The 15,570-nt window shown below is 34.9% G+C and overlaps 1 protein-coding gene across 1 annotated transcript in view; it reads right to left on the reverse strand.

Annotated features, from left to right (window-relative positions):
- Positions 1-13,737: 13,737 nt before the first annotated feature.
- LOC148942917 (sucrase-isomaltase, intestinal-like) overlaps positions 13,738-15,570 on the reverse strand; it is a 104,014-nt gene continuing 102,181 nt past the window's right edge. Inside the window, exon 14 of the mRNA XM_089102396.1 lies at positions 13,738-13,858. Within this exon, the coding sequence (XP_088958522.1) occupies positions 13,799-13,858 (60 nt within the window). The 3' untranslated portion in view covers positions 13,738-13,798. The remainder of the gene's footprint in view (positions 13,859-15,570) is intronic.

Below are 15,570 nucleotides of genomic sequence, written 5' to 3' on the forward strand. Positions count from 1 at the left end.
TTCTAACTTTTGTGTGTTTTCGCAACAGAATGGATCATATTTAAAACACTTAACCTTAGCTAGTTGAAAATGTGTATGAATTCTTCATTTTTAGCCTTATTGCAGAGGTAATAAAGCAATATTTTGTATTTTTTCTAAATTTTGTGTGTTTTCGCAACAGAATGGCTCATATTTAAAACACTTACCCTTAGCTAGTTGAAAATGTGTATGAATTCTTCATTTTTACACGTTTTGCAGAGGTACTCACGGACCATTTGTCTTTTGTATAACGTTGGTGTGTTTTCGCAATAGAATGGCTCATATTTAAAACACTTACCCTTAGCTAGTTGAAAATGTGTATGAATTCTTCATTTTTAGCCGTAATGCAGAGGTAATAAAGGAATATTTTGGTGTGTGTGTAAGTTTTTGGGTGTGTGTTTAAGTTTTTGTGTGATTGTAAGTGTTTTTGTGCTTGTTTTTTTGTTCTATTTGGTGTTTTTTTTTTTGTTTTATTTTATTTGTTTGTGTGTTTTTTACTTTGTGTGTGGGTGTAAGTTTTTTGTGTGTGTGTGTAATTTTGTGTGTTTGTTTGTGTGTGTGAGTTTTGTGTGTGTGTGTGTGTGTGTAAGTTTGTGTTTGTGTGTGTGTGTGTGTGTGTGTGTAAGTTTGTGTGTATGTAATTTTTTTAGTGTGTGTGTTAGTTTTAGTGTGTGTGCGTGTAAGTTTTGTGTGTGTGTGTGTGTGTGTAAGTTTTGTGTGTGTGTGTGTGTGTGTGTGTGTGTGTGTGTGTGTATGTTTTTGTGTGTTTGTGAGTTTTTGGGTGTGTGTGTTAGTTTTAGTGTGTGTGTGTGTGTAAGTTTTGTGTGTGTGTGTGTGTGTGTAAGTTTTTGTGTGAATGTAAGTTTTTGTGTGCATTTAAGTTTTCGTGTTCATGTGTAAGTTTTTGTGTGTGTGTGTGTGTGTGTAAGTTTTTGTGTGTGTAAGTTTTGGCGTGTGTGTGTGAGTTTTAGTGTGTGTGTGTGTAGGTTTTGTGTTTGTGTGTGTGTGTGTGTGTGTAAGTTTTTGTGCGTGTGTATGTGAGTTTTTTTTGTGTTCATGTGTAAGTTTTCTGTGTGTGTGTGTGTGTGTGTGTGTAAGTTTTTGTGTGTGTAAGTTTTGGTGTGTATGTGTAAGTTTTCGTGTGTGTGTGTGTTTTTCGTGTTTTTGTGCTTGTTTTTTCTTGTGTTTGTGTTAGTTTTTTTTGTGTTCATTTTTAATTATGTATGTGAGTTTTCTTGTGCTTGTAATTTTTTGTGTGTGTGTATTTGATTTCGGTTTCTTGTGTTAGTTCGTTTGTTTTAGTGTTTAAGAGTTGTGTGTGTGTGTGTGTGTAATTTTTTGTGTGCATTTAATTTTTTGTGTGCATGTTAGTTTTCGTGTGCATTTGTTTGTTTTTGTTTGTGTGTGTGTATGTGTAAGTTTTTGTGTGTGTGTGTGTATGTGTAAGTTTTGGCGTGTGTGTGTGTAAGTTTTGACGTGTGTGTGTAAGTTTTCATGTGTGTGTGTGTGTAAGTTTGTGTGTGTGTGTGTAAGTTTTTGTGCGTGTGTGTAAGTTTTTGTGTGTGTGTGTAAGTTTTTGTGTGAATGTAATTTTTTGTGTGCATGTAAGTTTTTGAGTGTGGGTCTAAGTTTTTGTGTGTTTGTGTGTTAGTTTTTGTGTGTCTAAGTTTTTGTGTTTGGATGTTAGTTTTTGTGTGTGTGTGTGTAAGTGTTTGTGTGTGTGTGTGTGTGTGTTTGTTTTTGTGTGTGTGTGTGTGTGTATATTTTTGTGTGTGAATGTATGTTTTAGTGTGCATGTGTAAGTTTTTGTGTGTGTGTGTGTGTGTGTTTATGTTTTTGTGTGTGTGTGTTAGTTTTTGCGTGTGTGTGTAAGTTTGCGTGTGTGTGTGTGTGTAAGTTTTTTTGTGTGTGTAAGTTTTTGTGTGTGTGTTTTAGTTTTTTTGTGTGTGTAAGTTTTTTTGTGTGTGTGAGTTTTGGAGTGTGTGTGTGTGTTTTAGTGTGTGTGTGTGTGTGTCAGTTTTTTGTGTGTGTGTGTGTGTTTTAGTTTTTGTTTGCATGTCAGTTTTTTTGTGATTTTAATTTTTAGTGTGCTTGTTTAATTTTTTGTGTGTGTGTGTGTGTGTGTGTATTTTTGGGTGTGTGTGGGTGTAAGTTTTGGCGTGTGTGTGTATGTTTTCGTGTGTGTGTGTGTAAGTTTTCGTGTGTGTGTGTAAGTTTTTGTGTGCATGTATGGGGACCGGGGGAGGGCCTTTGGGGCCCAGGGAGGGCGTTGGGGGATCCGGGGCCCTTGCGGATTGGTTGGTCTTTTGGGGGCCCTGTGGAACTTTGGGACCGGGGGGAGGACCTCGGGGGGTCAGGGGGGCCCTTGGGGGCAAGTTGGCCCTTTGGGGTTGGGGTAGAGGACCTCACAACACTGTTCAAATGAAACTTGTGTATTATAACGACCACAGAGTTTCATCATTAAATTCTCTTCTAAAATCTCTTCAAAAATCATCTTTTAAAATGTCTCTAACTGTTTCGCTGAAATAGTTCCATAACCTGTCTAAAACAGTTTCGCCCAAATAATCCCTAAACGTAATTCAGCGTGTTCCTTTTGTTTTTGGCATCTCTGCGCTAATGCATTTCAAATTAATAAGAAACCTGATTCCCGCGCTAAAACAATTCATCGCTAAGATGTTTCTTGGGAATTGTTTCCATGGCCTTTGGCTATTAATATCCTTTGGAGTTCGACCAAAAGAGTTGTTTCCGAGGCAAAGACTTTAATGACTTGGATCTATTCCAGGAGAATCGTTTCTATGCTAAAATTTTTAAAATCTGACTGATGATGTCATTGGTTGATTGATCTGTCAAGAAAGGGGAATTAATTTGTTGTTTCTAAGGGGAATTATTGATTCACGATAGGTGAATTGAGGTCGACAGCACAGGTGTTCCAAGGTCGATGTTGTTGTTGTTGTAAGTGCACACTCTCAGCGAATGTCAAGGTCGTTGTTGTTGTTGTTGACTTGGAAATTTAGGTCATTGACCAAAAATGAAGAATTCATACACATTTTCAACTAGCTAAGGGTAAGTGTTTTAAATATGAGCCATTCTGTTGCGAAAAACCACAAAAGTTAGAAAAAATACAACCTGACCCCCTAATTGAAGGATATGAATTAGAACCATGGGAAACGTAATTTCATCGTATTTTGCATTTCCCACAAGAGGACACTTTTCGAGTGAAAGTAAAGAGCTACCAGACTAAACCAAAGATATGATGAAATAATAATGAATAATTGTTCAAACTTAAATTTTCTGTATTACGGGGGTAGTTTATTTTCGAACCATTATATCTACCAAAGGTTCAATACCTGAGTTAAACTAAGAGGTTTCAATTTCAGGAAAAAGTTACATTTTGACAACATTTGACAATTTACCAAATTTAAAGTTTTGTTTAGTTTCAAAATGTTTTCTGTCACTCATCTTCTTTTAATCATTCACAAACAATACTAAAGAAAACCACTCCCCACGGTTTATTGATTTTAAATTATTAAGAAGGCTATTATTTCATTGAAATATACATTTTACATTTTTAATTTTCATGCTTTTGATATGTATCTTGTCCTTTTGGTGTAAATTGCAGCTGAAGGCTTATCGCAAAATCAATGTTTCAAGTTTTTTCATAATTAAAGGATACGAATTAGAACCAGGGGAACATAATTTCATCATATTTTGCTTATTTTCGTTGGAAAACACACTGAAAAGACATATTATTGAACTCACATCAAACATTGCCGGGCTTGCATTTGAAGAACCTTCCATTATTTTCTATCTTGTCTTCTATTTCAGCATATACTGACTTTTAAAGATTTTCAAAGCTCTTAAATATACGAACCTAACGGTTATTTATTTACGAAATTGTGCAAACTGTTGATTTAGAACAATAATTACCTTTCTATATATCAATTAACACTCACTATAATTGCCAATTTTCACTCGCGGAGAATGGTTTCAAAACAATACTTCTTACATCGCATAGACTAATTGTGTCAAACGAGACATCTTCAATGCAGATTAATTAATTGTTACGTTCAATTTTGTTTTGGACATAGGAGAGCATCAATGGGAAGTGAGAATTTCTGTAAAACTATCAAAGATTGATCAACTCAGGGTAGACTAGCTTAGCCTACGTACGAGAAAGAAAAGTTCTTAACATCAGTTCTTAAGTTACCTAACATTTCTAGGTTAACTTACATCAGGTTAAGTGGCGCGCCACTTAACCTGATATAAGTTAACCTAGAAATGTTAGGTAACTTAACCTAATCTAACCTAACCTGACCTTGGTGGTGAGGGTCCTACCCGTGTCAGGCTTTCATTCCGTGGCCCCGGGGGTGGGGGGGGGGGGTCACCTTGAAATGTTAGGTAACCTAACCGTGGGGGGGGGGGGCCCACCCGGGGTAGGCTTGCCGGCCCCGGGGCCCCCGGGGGGGGGGGGGGGGTCCGTACGTAGGCTAAGCTAGGCTACCCAAAATTAACCTAACCTAACATAATCTAACCTAACCTAACCATACACCTAACTTTTTGTTGAGGGGGGCGGGAGCCCCCCCCCCCAAAAAATAAAAAAACTTAAAAAAAGATGCTGCCGTTAATTAACCTAACCTAACATAATATAATCTAACCTATCCATACACCAAACTTTTTGTCTGTATCTAACCTAATTCAAGTGATGTCAAGAGCGATGGTTGAGGCGGTGGGGGAGCTTCACACCTAAGAACTTTTCTTTCTCGTACTTAGGCTAAGCTAGTCTACCCTGAGTTGATCAATCTTTGATAGTTTTACAGAAATTCTCACTTCCCATTGATGCTCTCCTATGTCCAAAACAAAATCGAACGTAACAATTAATTAATCTGCATTGAAGATGTCTCGTTTGACACAATTAGTCTATGCGATGTAAGAAGTGTTGTTTTGAAACCATTCTCCGCGAGTGAAAGGTGGCAATTATAGTGAGTGTTAATTGATATATAGAAAGGTAATTATTGTTCTAAATCAACAGTTTGCACAATTTCGTTAATAAATAACCTTTAGGTTAGTATATTTAAGAGCTTTAAAAAGCTTTAAAAGTCAGTATATGCTGAAATAGAGGACAAGATAGAAAATAATGGAAGGTTCTTCAAATGCAAGCCCGGCAATGTTTGATGTGAGTTCAATAATATGTCTTTTCAGTGTGTTTTCCAACGAAAATAAGCAAAATATGATGAAATTATGTTCCCCTGGTTCTAATTCGTATCCTTTAATTATGAAAAAACTTGAAACATTGATTTTGCGATAAGCCTTCAGCTGCAATTTACACCAAAAGGACAAGATACATATCAAAAGCATGAAAATTAAAAATGTAAAATGTATATTTCAATGAAATAATAGCCTTCTTAATAATTTAAAATCAACAAACTGTGGGAAGTGGTTTTCTTTAGTATTGTTTGTGAATGATTAAAAGAAGATGAGTGACAGAAAACATTTTGAAACTAAACAAAACTTTAAATTTGGTAAATTGTCAAATGTTGTCAAAATGTAACTTTTTCCTGAAACTGAAACCTCTTAGTTTAACTCAGGTATTGAACCTTTGGTAGATATAATGGTTAGAAAATAAACTATCCCCGTAATACAGAAAATTTAAGTTTGAACAATTATTCGTTAATATTTCATCATATCTTTGGTTTAGTCTGGTAGCTCTTTACTTTTACTCGAAAAGTGTCCTCTTGTGGGAAATGCAAAATACGATGAAATTACGTTTCCCATGGTTCTAATTCATATCCTTCAATTAGGGGGTCTGGTTGTATTTTTTCTAACTTTTGTGTGTTTTCGCAACAGAATGGCTCATATTTAAAACACTTACCCTTAGCTAGTTGAAAATGTGTATGAATTCTTCATTTTTAGCCGTTTTGCAGAGGTAATAAAGGAATATTTTGTATTTTTTCTAACTTTTGTGTGTTTTCGCAACAGAATGGCTCATATTTAAAACACTTACCCTTAGCTAGTTGAAAATGTGTATGAATTCTTCATTTTTAGCCGTTTTGCAGAGGTAATAAAGGAATATTTTGTATTTTTTCTAACTTTTGTGTGTTTTCGCAACAGAATGGCTCATATTTAAAACACTTACCCTTAGCTAGTTGAAAAAGTGTATGAATTCTTCATTTTTAGCCGTATTGCAGAGGTAATAAAGGAATGATTTGCATTTTTTTTTACTTTTGTGTGTTTTTACAACAGAATGGTTCAGATTTTAAACACTTCCCCTTAGTTAGTTGAAAATATGTATGAATTCTTCATTTTTATCCGTATTGCAGAGGTAATGACGGAATATTTTGTATTTTTTCTAACTTTTGTGTGTTTTCGCAACAGAATGGCTCATATTTAAAACACTTACCCCTAGCTAGTTGAAAATGTGTATGAATTCTTCATTTTTAGCCGTTTTGCAGAGGTAATAAAGGAATATTTTGTATTTTTTCTAACTTTTGTGTGTTTTCGCAATAGAATGTATCATATATAATACATTTACACGTATCTATTTTAATTTGTTTATGATTTCTTCATTTTTATAAGTATTGCATAGGTAATAAAGGAATATTTGGCATTTTTTAAAAGTTTTCTGTGTTTATACAATAGAATGGTTCATATTTAAGACATTTACCCTTTAGCTAGTTGAAAATGTGTATGAATTCTTCATTTTTAGCCGTACTGCAGAGGTAATAAAGGAACATTTTGTATTTTTTCTAACTTTTGTGTGTTTTCGCAACAGGATGGCTCATATTTAAAACACTTACCCTTAGCTAGTTGAAAATTTGTATGAATTCTTCATTTTTACCCATATTGCAGAGGTAATAAAGGAATATTTTGTATTTTTTCTAACTTTTGTGTGTTTTCGCAACAGAATGGCTCATATTTAAAACATTTATCCTTAGCTAGTTGAAAATGCGTATGAATTCTTAGTTTTTACCCGTTATGCAGAGATAAAACAAGATCATTTTGCATTTTTTCTAACTTTTGTGTGTTTACTCTATCTGAAGTGTCAGATATAAAAAATAAAACCTTAGAATTAAGTTAAAGTTAAATTATTATAAATAATAAGAATTATTTAATACTAAATAAAGTAATATTTTTCATTTTTTCTAACTTTTGTGTGTGTTAGAAACAGAATTTCTCATATTTAAAAAACTAACCATAAGATATTTGACATTTTGTATGAATTATTCATTTTTAGCCGTATTGCAGAGGTAATAAAGGAACATTTTGCATTTTTTCTAACTTTTGTGTGTTTTCGCAATAGAATGGCTCATATTTAAAACACTTACCCTTAGCTAGTTGAAAATGTGTATGAATTCTTCATTTTTATCCGTATTGCAGAGGTAATAAAGGAATATTTTGTATTTTTTCTAACTTTTGTGTGTTTTTGCAAAAGGATGGCTCATATTTAAAACACTTACCCTTAGCTAGTTGAAAATGTGTATGAATTCTTCATTTTTACCCGTTTTTCAGAGGTAATAAAGGAACATTTTTCATTTTTTCTAAGTTATTTGTGTTTATACAACAGAATTACTCTTATATAAAACACATACAAAGAGCTAGATGAAAGTGTGTATCAAAACTAAATTAATACAAGACGTGCAGAGGTAATAAAGGACTAATTTGCATTTTTTGGAAATTTTCTGTGTTTTCGCAACAGAATGGCTCATATTTAAAACACTTACCCTTAGCTAGTTGAAAATGTGTATGAATTCTTCATTTTTAGCCGTTTTGCAGAGGTAATAAAGGAATATTTGTATTTTTTCCAACTATTGTGTGTTTTCGCAACAGAATGGCTCATATTTAAAACACTTACCCTTAGCTAGTTGAAAATGTGTATGAATTCTTCATTTTTAGCCGTAATGCAGAGGTAATAAAGGAACATTTTGCATTTTTTCTAACTTTTGTGTGTTTTCGCAACAGGATGGCTCATATTTAAAACACTTACCCTTAGCTAGTTGAAAATGTGTATGAAGTCTTCATTTTTAGCCGTTTATCATAGGTAATAAAGGAATATTTTGTATTTTTTCTAACTTTTGTGTGTTTTCGCAACAGAATGGCTCATATTTAAAAAACTCAACCTTAGCTAGTTGAAAATGTGTATGAATTCTTCTTTTTTACCCCTATTGCAGAGGTAATAAAGGAATATTTTGCATTTTTTCTTACTTTTGTGTGTTTTCGCAACAGAATGGCTCATATTTAAAACACTTACCCTTAGCTAGTTGAAAATGTGTATGAATTCTTCATTTTTAGCCGTTTTGCAGAGGTAATAAATGAATATTTTGGTGTGTGTGTAATTTTTTGTGTGTGTGTGTAAGTTTTTGTGTGCATGTGTTAGTTTTTGTGTGCGTTTAAATTTTTGGGTTTAGGTGTTAGTTTTTGTGTGTGCGTTTAAGTTTTTGTGTGTCTAAGCTTTTGTGTGTTGGGGTAATATTTTTGTGTGTGTGTGTAAGTTTGCGTGTTTGTGTGTGTAAGTTTTTTTTGTGTGTGTGTGTGTAAGTTTGTGTATGTGTGTGTGTGTGTGTAAGTTTTTGTGTGTGTAAGTTTTTGAGTGGGTGTGTAAGTTTTCGTGTGTGTGCGTGTAAGTTTTGTGTGTGTGTGTGTGTTTGTAAGTTTTTTTTTGTGTGTGTGTGTGTGTGTGTAATTTTTTGTGTGTGTGTAAGTTTTGGCGTGTGTGTGAGTTTTCGTGTGTGTGTGTGTGTAAGTTTTGTGTGTGTGTGTGTGTAAGTTTTTGTGTGCTTGTATGTTTTTGTGTGCATGTTAGTATTAGTTTGATAGTGTAAGTTTTTTTTTGTGTGTGTGTGTGTGTGTAATTTTTTGTGTGTGTGTAAGTTTTGGCGTGTGTGTGTGAGTTTTCGTGTGTTTGTGCGTGTAAGTTTTGTGTGTGTGTGTGTGTTTGTAAGTTTTTGTGTGTGTGTGTGTGTGTGTGTGTAAGTTTTTGTGTGTGTGTTAGTTTTGGCGTGTGTGTGTGAGTTTTCATGTGTTTGTGTGTGTAAGTTTTGTGTGTTTGTGTGTGTATGTATTTGTGTGATTGTTAGTTTTCGCGTTATTGTGTTATTTTTTTTTTGTGTGTGTGTTTGTGTATTTTTTTGTGTGTGTTAGTTTTTGAGTGTGTGTGTAAGTTTTGGTGTGTGTGTGTGTGTAAGTTTTGTGTGTGTGTGTGTGTGTGTGTGTGTAAGTTTTTGTGCGTGTGTGTGTGAGTTTTTTGTGTTCATGTGTGAGTTTTTTTTGTGTTCATGTGTAAGTTTTTGTGTGTGTGTGTGTGTGTGTGTAAGTTTTTGTGTGTGTGTAAGTTTTGGCGTGTGTGTGTGAGTTTTCGTGTGTGTGTGTGTAAGTTTTGTGTGTGTGTGTGTGTGTGTAAGTTTTTGTGCGTGTGTGTGTGAGTTTTTTTGTGTATGTTTTTGTGTTTGTTTTTGTAAGTTTGTGTGTGTGTGTGTAAGTTTTTGTGTGTGTGTAAGTTTTGGCGTGTGTGTGTAAGTTTTCGTGTGTTTGTGTGTGTGAGTTTTGTGTGTGTGTTTGTGTGTAAGTTTTTGTGTGCATGTAAGTTTTTGTGTGCATGTAAGTTTTCGTGTGCATGTGTAAGTTTTTGTGTGTGTGTGTGTATGTGTAAGTTTTGGTGTGTGTGTGTGTGTTTAAGTTTTGGCGTGTGTGTGTGTAAGTTTTGACGTGTGTGTGTAAGTTTTCATGTGTGTGTGTGTGTAAGTGTTTGTGTGTGTGTGTAAGTTTTTGTGCGTGTGTGTTATTTTTTTTGTGTGTTTGTAAGTTTTTGTGTGAATGTTAGTTTTTGTGTGGTTTTTATTTTTTGTGTGTTTTTGTTATTTTTTGTGTGTGTGTGTTTTAGTTTTTGTGTTTCTAAGCTTTTGTGTGTTGTTTTTAGTTTTTTGTGTGTGTGTGTTAGTTTGTGTGTGTGTGTGTGTGTAAGTTTTTGTGTGTGTGTGTGTGTGTATAAGTTTTTGTGTGCATGTAAGTTTTCGTGTGCTTGTGTAAGTTTTTGTGTGTGTGTGTGTGTGTGTGTAAGTTTTTGTGTGTGTGTGTAAGTTTTTGCGTGTGTGTGTAAGTTTTCGTGTGTGTGTGTGTGTCAGTTTTTGTGTGTGTGTGTAAGTTTTTGTGTGTGTGTGTAAGTTTTTGTGTGTGTGTAAGTTTTTGTGTGCGTGTGAGTTTTGGCGTGTGTGTGTTTTTTTTCGTGTGTGTGTGTGTGTGTTTAATTTTTGTGTGTGTGTGTGTGTGTGTGTAAGTTTTTGTGTGATTGTAATTTTTTGTGTGAATGTTATTTTTCGTGTGATTGTGTAAGTTTTTGTGTGTGTGTGTGTGTGTGTAAGTTTTTGTGTGTGTGTGTGTGTGTAAGTTTTGGCGTGTGTGTGTAAGTTTTCGTGTGTGTGTGTAAGTTTTTGTGTGCATGTATGGGGACCGGGGGAGGGCCTTTGGGGCCCAGGGAGGGCGTTTGGGGATCAGGGGCCCTTGAGGTTTGGGTGGTCTTTTGGGGGCCCTTTGAACCTTTGGGAACCGGGGGAGGACCTTGGGGGGTCGGGGGACCCTTGGGGGCCGGTTGGCCCTTTGGGGTTGGGGTAGAGGACCTCACAACACTGTTCAAATGAAACTTGTGTATTATAACGACCACAGAGTTTCATCATTAAATTCTCTTCTAAAATCTCTTCAAAAATCATTTTTTAAAATGTCTCTAACTGTTTCGCTGAAATAGTTCCATAACCTGTCTAAAACAGTTTCGCCCAAATAATCCCTAAACGTAATTCAGCGTGTTCCTTTTGTTTTTGGCATCTCTGCGCTAATGCATTTCAAATTAATAAGAAACTTGATTTCCGCGCTAAAACAATTCATCGCTAAGATGTTTCTTGGGGAATTGTTTCCATGGCCTTTGGCTATTAATATCCTTTGGAGTTTGACCAAAAGAGTTGTTTCCGAGGCAATGACATTAATGACTTGGATCTATTCCTGGAGAATCGTTTCTATGCGAAAATTTTTAAAGTCTGACTGATGATGTCATTGGTTGATTGATCTGTCAAGAAAGGGGAATTAATTTGTTGTTTCTAAGGAGAATTATTGATTCACGATAGGTGAATTGAGGTTGACAGCACAGGTGTTCCAAGGTCGATGATGTTGTTGTTGTAAGTGCACGCTCTCAGCGAATGTCAAGGTCGTTGTTGTTGTTGTTGACTTGGAAATTTAGGTCATTGACCCCATTAACCACGTGTTCCCCCTAATGACTCTATGCCCATATATGGTGTGGGGTTCGGACCTCCTGAGGCCTTTCTACTGTCCAATCAGGGGCGGATCCAGGATTGTCTTAGGGGGGGGGGGCAAAATAGGTTGATCTCATAAACTTGCGTTATGAGCAAGTTTAATTAACGCAAACTTGAGTTACTTGAGTATATTACACTACTTTAGATTACGCTAGGGGGGGCGTGCCCCCTCACCCCATGGATCCACCACTGAGTCCAATTCAGATTAAATGATGATTTATTATTTTGCACGATTGACAATGTTGAGAAAATTGAAAAAGGAAAAAGAAATGCAAAAAAGAGACAAAATCTGCGGTTTCAGCCTGCAGTGGTGAAAGATAAAAATTGGGAGAATAACAAAATGGTGAGAACAAAAAAGAGCTTAGGGGGACAAAGAAGTCCAAGACCCATGGGGAATAAAACAAAATTACAACAGAACAATAAATCTAATAAAAAGGACAGTATGGTCCAATTAAAAGTTAAAGATGACCTACTTCGCGGAACAAATAAAAGGGAGGAAAGTAAGGAAGGAATAAGAGATACAAAAAAGCGATGTGATTTACAAATTCAGCCTGCGATTGGGGAGAATAAAATTTTATTCTCCGGATCACACCTGAAAAAAAAAAGAAAAACAAATAAACACGCATTCGTCATCTTTCTTCTGGCAAAAAATACAAAATTCCACATTTTTTCAGATAGGAGCTTGAAACCCCTACAGTACGGTTCTCTGATATGCTGGATCTGATAATGTGATTTTTATTAAGGTTCTTTAATTTTTAGGGGGTGTCCCCCCTTTTTTGAAAAATAGGCAAATTTTCTGAAATTTACTGAAAAATTATAAATGTTTTGCTTTCATAACTTTAATAAATCAAATAATATTAATATTTTGATTACTAAATATCAGTATATGTATATCAAACTGACAATTCACATTCATTTGTAGTTTTTTCAGTAAGTGCTAATTATGTTCTGGCCTTGGGAAGGCATAGGGGGTTTGCGCCCAACTTATGTTAATTTCTGCTCGTTTTGAGTTTGACTCGGTTATTTATTGTAATTTCTGTTCGTTTTGGGTTTCATTTCTTTATGGATGCTGATTTGTGGTAGTTTAAAACTTGGTAGATTGTTTGATTTTTTTTTTCTCATTTTGGTTTAATGGAGTTCTTTACTTTTCTTTGAAAAACTTATTTCGCGGAAAAAGTTTTTGAATTGATATATGGAAACAATGGATGAATTGCACAACTTGTGGCCCTTGCCTCAAGGACTATGGGGTGGGGAGAGGCTGTCATCCCCAGACACATAGTTATTGAATCTTTCAACTACGTTAAAAAAATGGCAATCTCAAAATTTTATTCTAATGTTATAATTTTGTTATTGTACTAGAGGGAACCCTCTGTTATTGTATTAGAGGGAACCCTTAGCCCAGAGAATGACAGTTGTAAGTTTTAAGTCTTTTTAGAAAGAATATATTTTGACCCTAGTCAGTTGTAATACATTTTTTCTCTCTCTCTCTCAAAAGATATAAATTTTGAGATCATTAGAAAAGGTTTTTGTTTTCTTCTGGGCCCCATTTTGAGCGATGGACTTGTAACTAAACTATTTTTTGCATATTAGCTAAGCTTTTACATAGGGCTTCTTGGTATAATTTCTTATAAATGATCAAGCACAACAAGTTTTTTGGCTGTTGCCGCTTCTGGGTACCTACGTATTTTTACTGGAAGGGCAAGAGGGGTTCATATCCGGATAGTCAAGGGGCATGGGATATATAATTAATTATTTTCTTCGCATTATTGGGGGGCAACTGCCCCCTGCCCTCCCCCTTCGAACGAAACCTCTGGGTACCTGACCACCAATCTCTCTAAAAAAACATGTTCCCTTGGATTAGACAACAACTCTTGAATGCTTAAGCAAATGGAAACCTATTTCCGACCCCAAGTTGCGGGTGGGACGTGCTGCGACAGAAAAAAAAAATTCCTGGCTCATATCTGGTGGAACTCAATTTTGTTTTCAATTTGATCAATTTTGGAATTAATGAAATAAGTTGCTAGGTAATTCAACAAATTCCCCAGCGTCTTTGGGTCCTATTTTGAAAGGGGAAGGGGTTTAAACTACTAAAATAATATTGGACGTCATGTTGGTCCAATTACTGGATTATGTTGGGTTATGTTGGTCTAATTACTTATAATGCCAATTTCCAATCTATCCAGTAAATGAAGCTCAATGTGCCCAGCTCTATTTTCGGGAAGGGAGCCACTATTTTTTTTTTTTTTTTTTTTTTTTTTTTTTTTTTTTTTACCTCGGAATTTTGTAGCCCATGGGCTTAAAGGATAAAATTCTCAAGCCGGTAAGATGTAAAAAAAACAATTTGACCAATTTTTTGGGCCTCTTTTTTAGGGGGTACTCTGAGGAGATATCAGTTGAGCTACAGGATATTCTTCTTCTTTAAAACTCATTTCATTGAAGAATCAATATATTTGAAAAATAAACAACAAATAAAATAAACATCGGATGTTTTACATCCATGATACAGTAAACGGTTGATCTGCAGGAACTCCGGCATTGAACGTTACTTCCTGAAAGAAAAAGAAAAATTGAAAGAAACCGTAGATCTAATAAATACAAAACAAGTTTAAAATTGCAAAACTACAATTTTACAGTTAAATACTATACAAATTTACGACTAACAAAACACGAAATAAATTTGATTTTGAGTCAGACAACAGACTTTAAAAATTTCATACAAAAAGATAATGATGACCTATCATTTGAATTTGACGCTGTCTAGATTTCATCCTATAAGTATCTTAAGCTGCTGAAGGCTCAAATTTGGACGTTTTGGAAGACGGAGGATGATCAGGTAAGTGGTTTCCAAAGGTATTGTCTATGGATAGTTTTGAGTACCCGTTTGACTGACTGTGTTTACCCCTTTGACTGAGATGTACGAAAAACATAGTTCTATTCCACTTCTAGGGTTATAATGAGAGCCAAATTGGCATGGCTAGGACGCATTTTGCTGATGAAGAATGACAGATTGGCAAACATTTTTGGAAAAAGTGCCTGTAAGTATTCATAAATTTTTGTTCCTAGGGATTTTTAGCAGTAGGTGAAGCAACTGTTCTATATTCAACTTAATTTCTGAACAGTTTACGCTCTTCTAGCATTTTGGCTAACCCTGCATTAAACTGTAACCAAGGAGTGACGCCATATTTATGAGTACATTTCAAGAACATAAATTAAACCATTTCCCCCCCAGGAGGGCTCAGATCATTTTTAATATCTATGATGCATGCAAAATTGCTCAAGATGACAAACTGCTTTGCAAAAATTACAATTGAATAAAGAACGTGTTATTTTAGCGTCTGTAAAGGATAGACGGAAGATTAAATTTTTGGTATTTATGACACGTGCAAAATTACACAAAATGACAAATCATACAGAACAGCTAAATAAACAGACATGGAACAAGAAACAGTAACAAATCAAATTGAATTGTCAAAGAAAATCTTTCTTAAAACTAAAGAATAACAGGATAATTATGCTATTGTGGAGTTTAGATATTCCAGAAAATTACGATTGAATAGGAAACGTGAAATTTTAGCGTCTATAAAGGATGAGCAGGGAGGGAGAATTGAATTCACGATAGAATTTCTTAATTTAACTGAAAAATTCGGAGGTAATGATGCACAAATATGAAGCGCAAAGATCTGTGGCTAGAAGACATGCAACAACAAGCATCACACGAATCCCAAATAAAAATCACGGACAAAGAAATCTGCGGTTAGAATACATGAGACAGGAATGATTACATCGTATCGTAAATGAAACCTGAGGTTAACAAAGAAGTAACTGTGAGAATCACAACGATTTCCAAGAGCATACAAATCCCATAAAACGGATGATTTTTTTTATGCATTAACAGGATGGAGTTTGATGCAACAGGAAGTTTGATAAACTAGCATGAAGGACTTAAAAATAAAGAACAACGAGATGATCATGCTATTGCATGGTAACTGTAAGTAAGAAGCGACCCGGCTCAATGGTAACCGAAACTCTAGAAAACGGTATTTTGATACAAATAGATACATTAAAAGAATCAAATTTTAATGCTGATTTAAAATATATAAGTTTCATCAAGTTTAATCCTACCCATCAAAAGTTACGCGCCTAAAAAAATTTGGCTGATTTTCAATAAAAAGGGGGAAAGACCCCTTAAACGTTATAGAACCTTAATGAAAATCACACCATCATATTCCGTGTAGCAGAGAACCCTACTGTAGAGGTTTCA

Source organism: Artemia sp. Qi Xiang Cuo, chromosome 16, assembly GCF_049724085.1.
Source record: "Artemia sp. Qi Xiang Cuo chromosome 16, ASM4972408v1, whole genome shotgun sequence".
NCBI lineage: Eukaryota > Metazoa > Arthropoda > Branchiopoda > Anostraca > Artemiidae > Artemia > Artemia sp. Qi Xiang Cuo.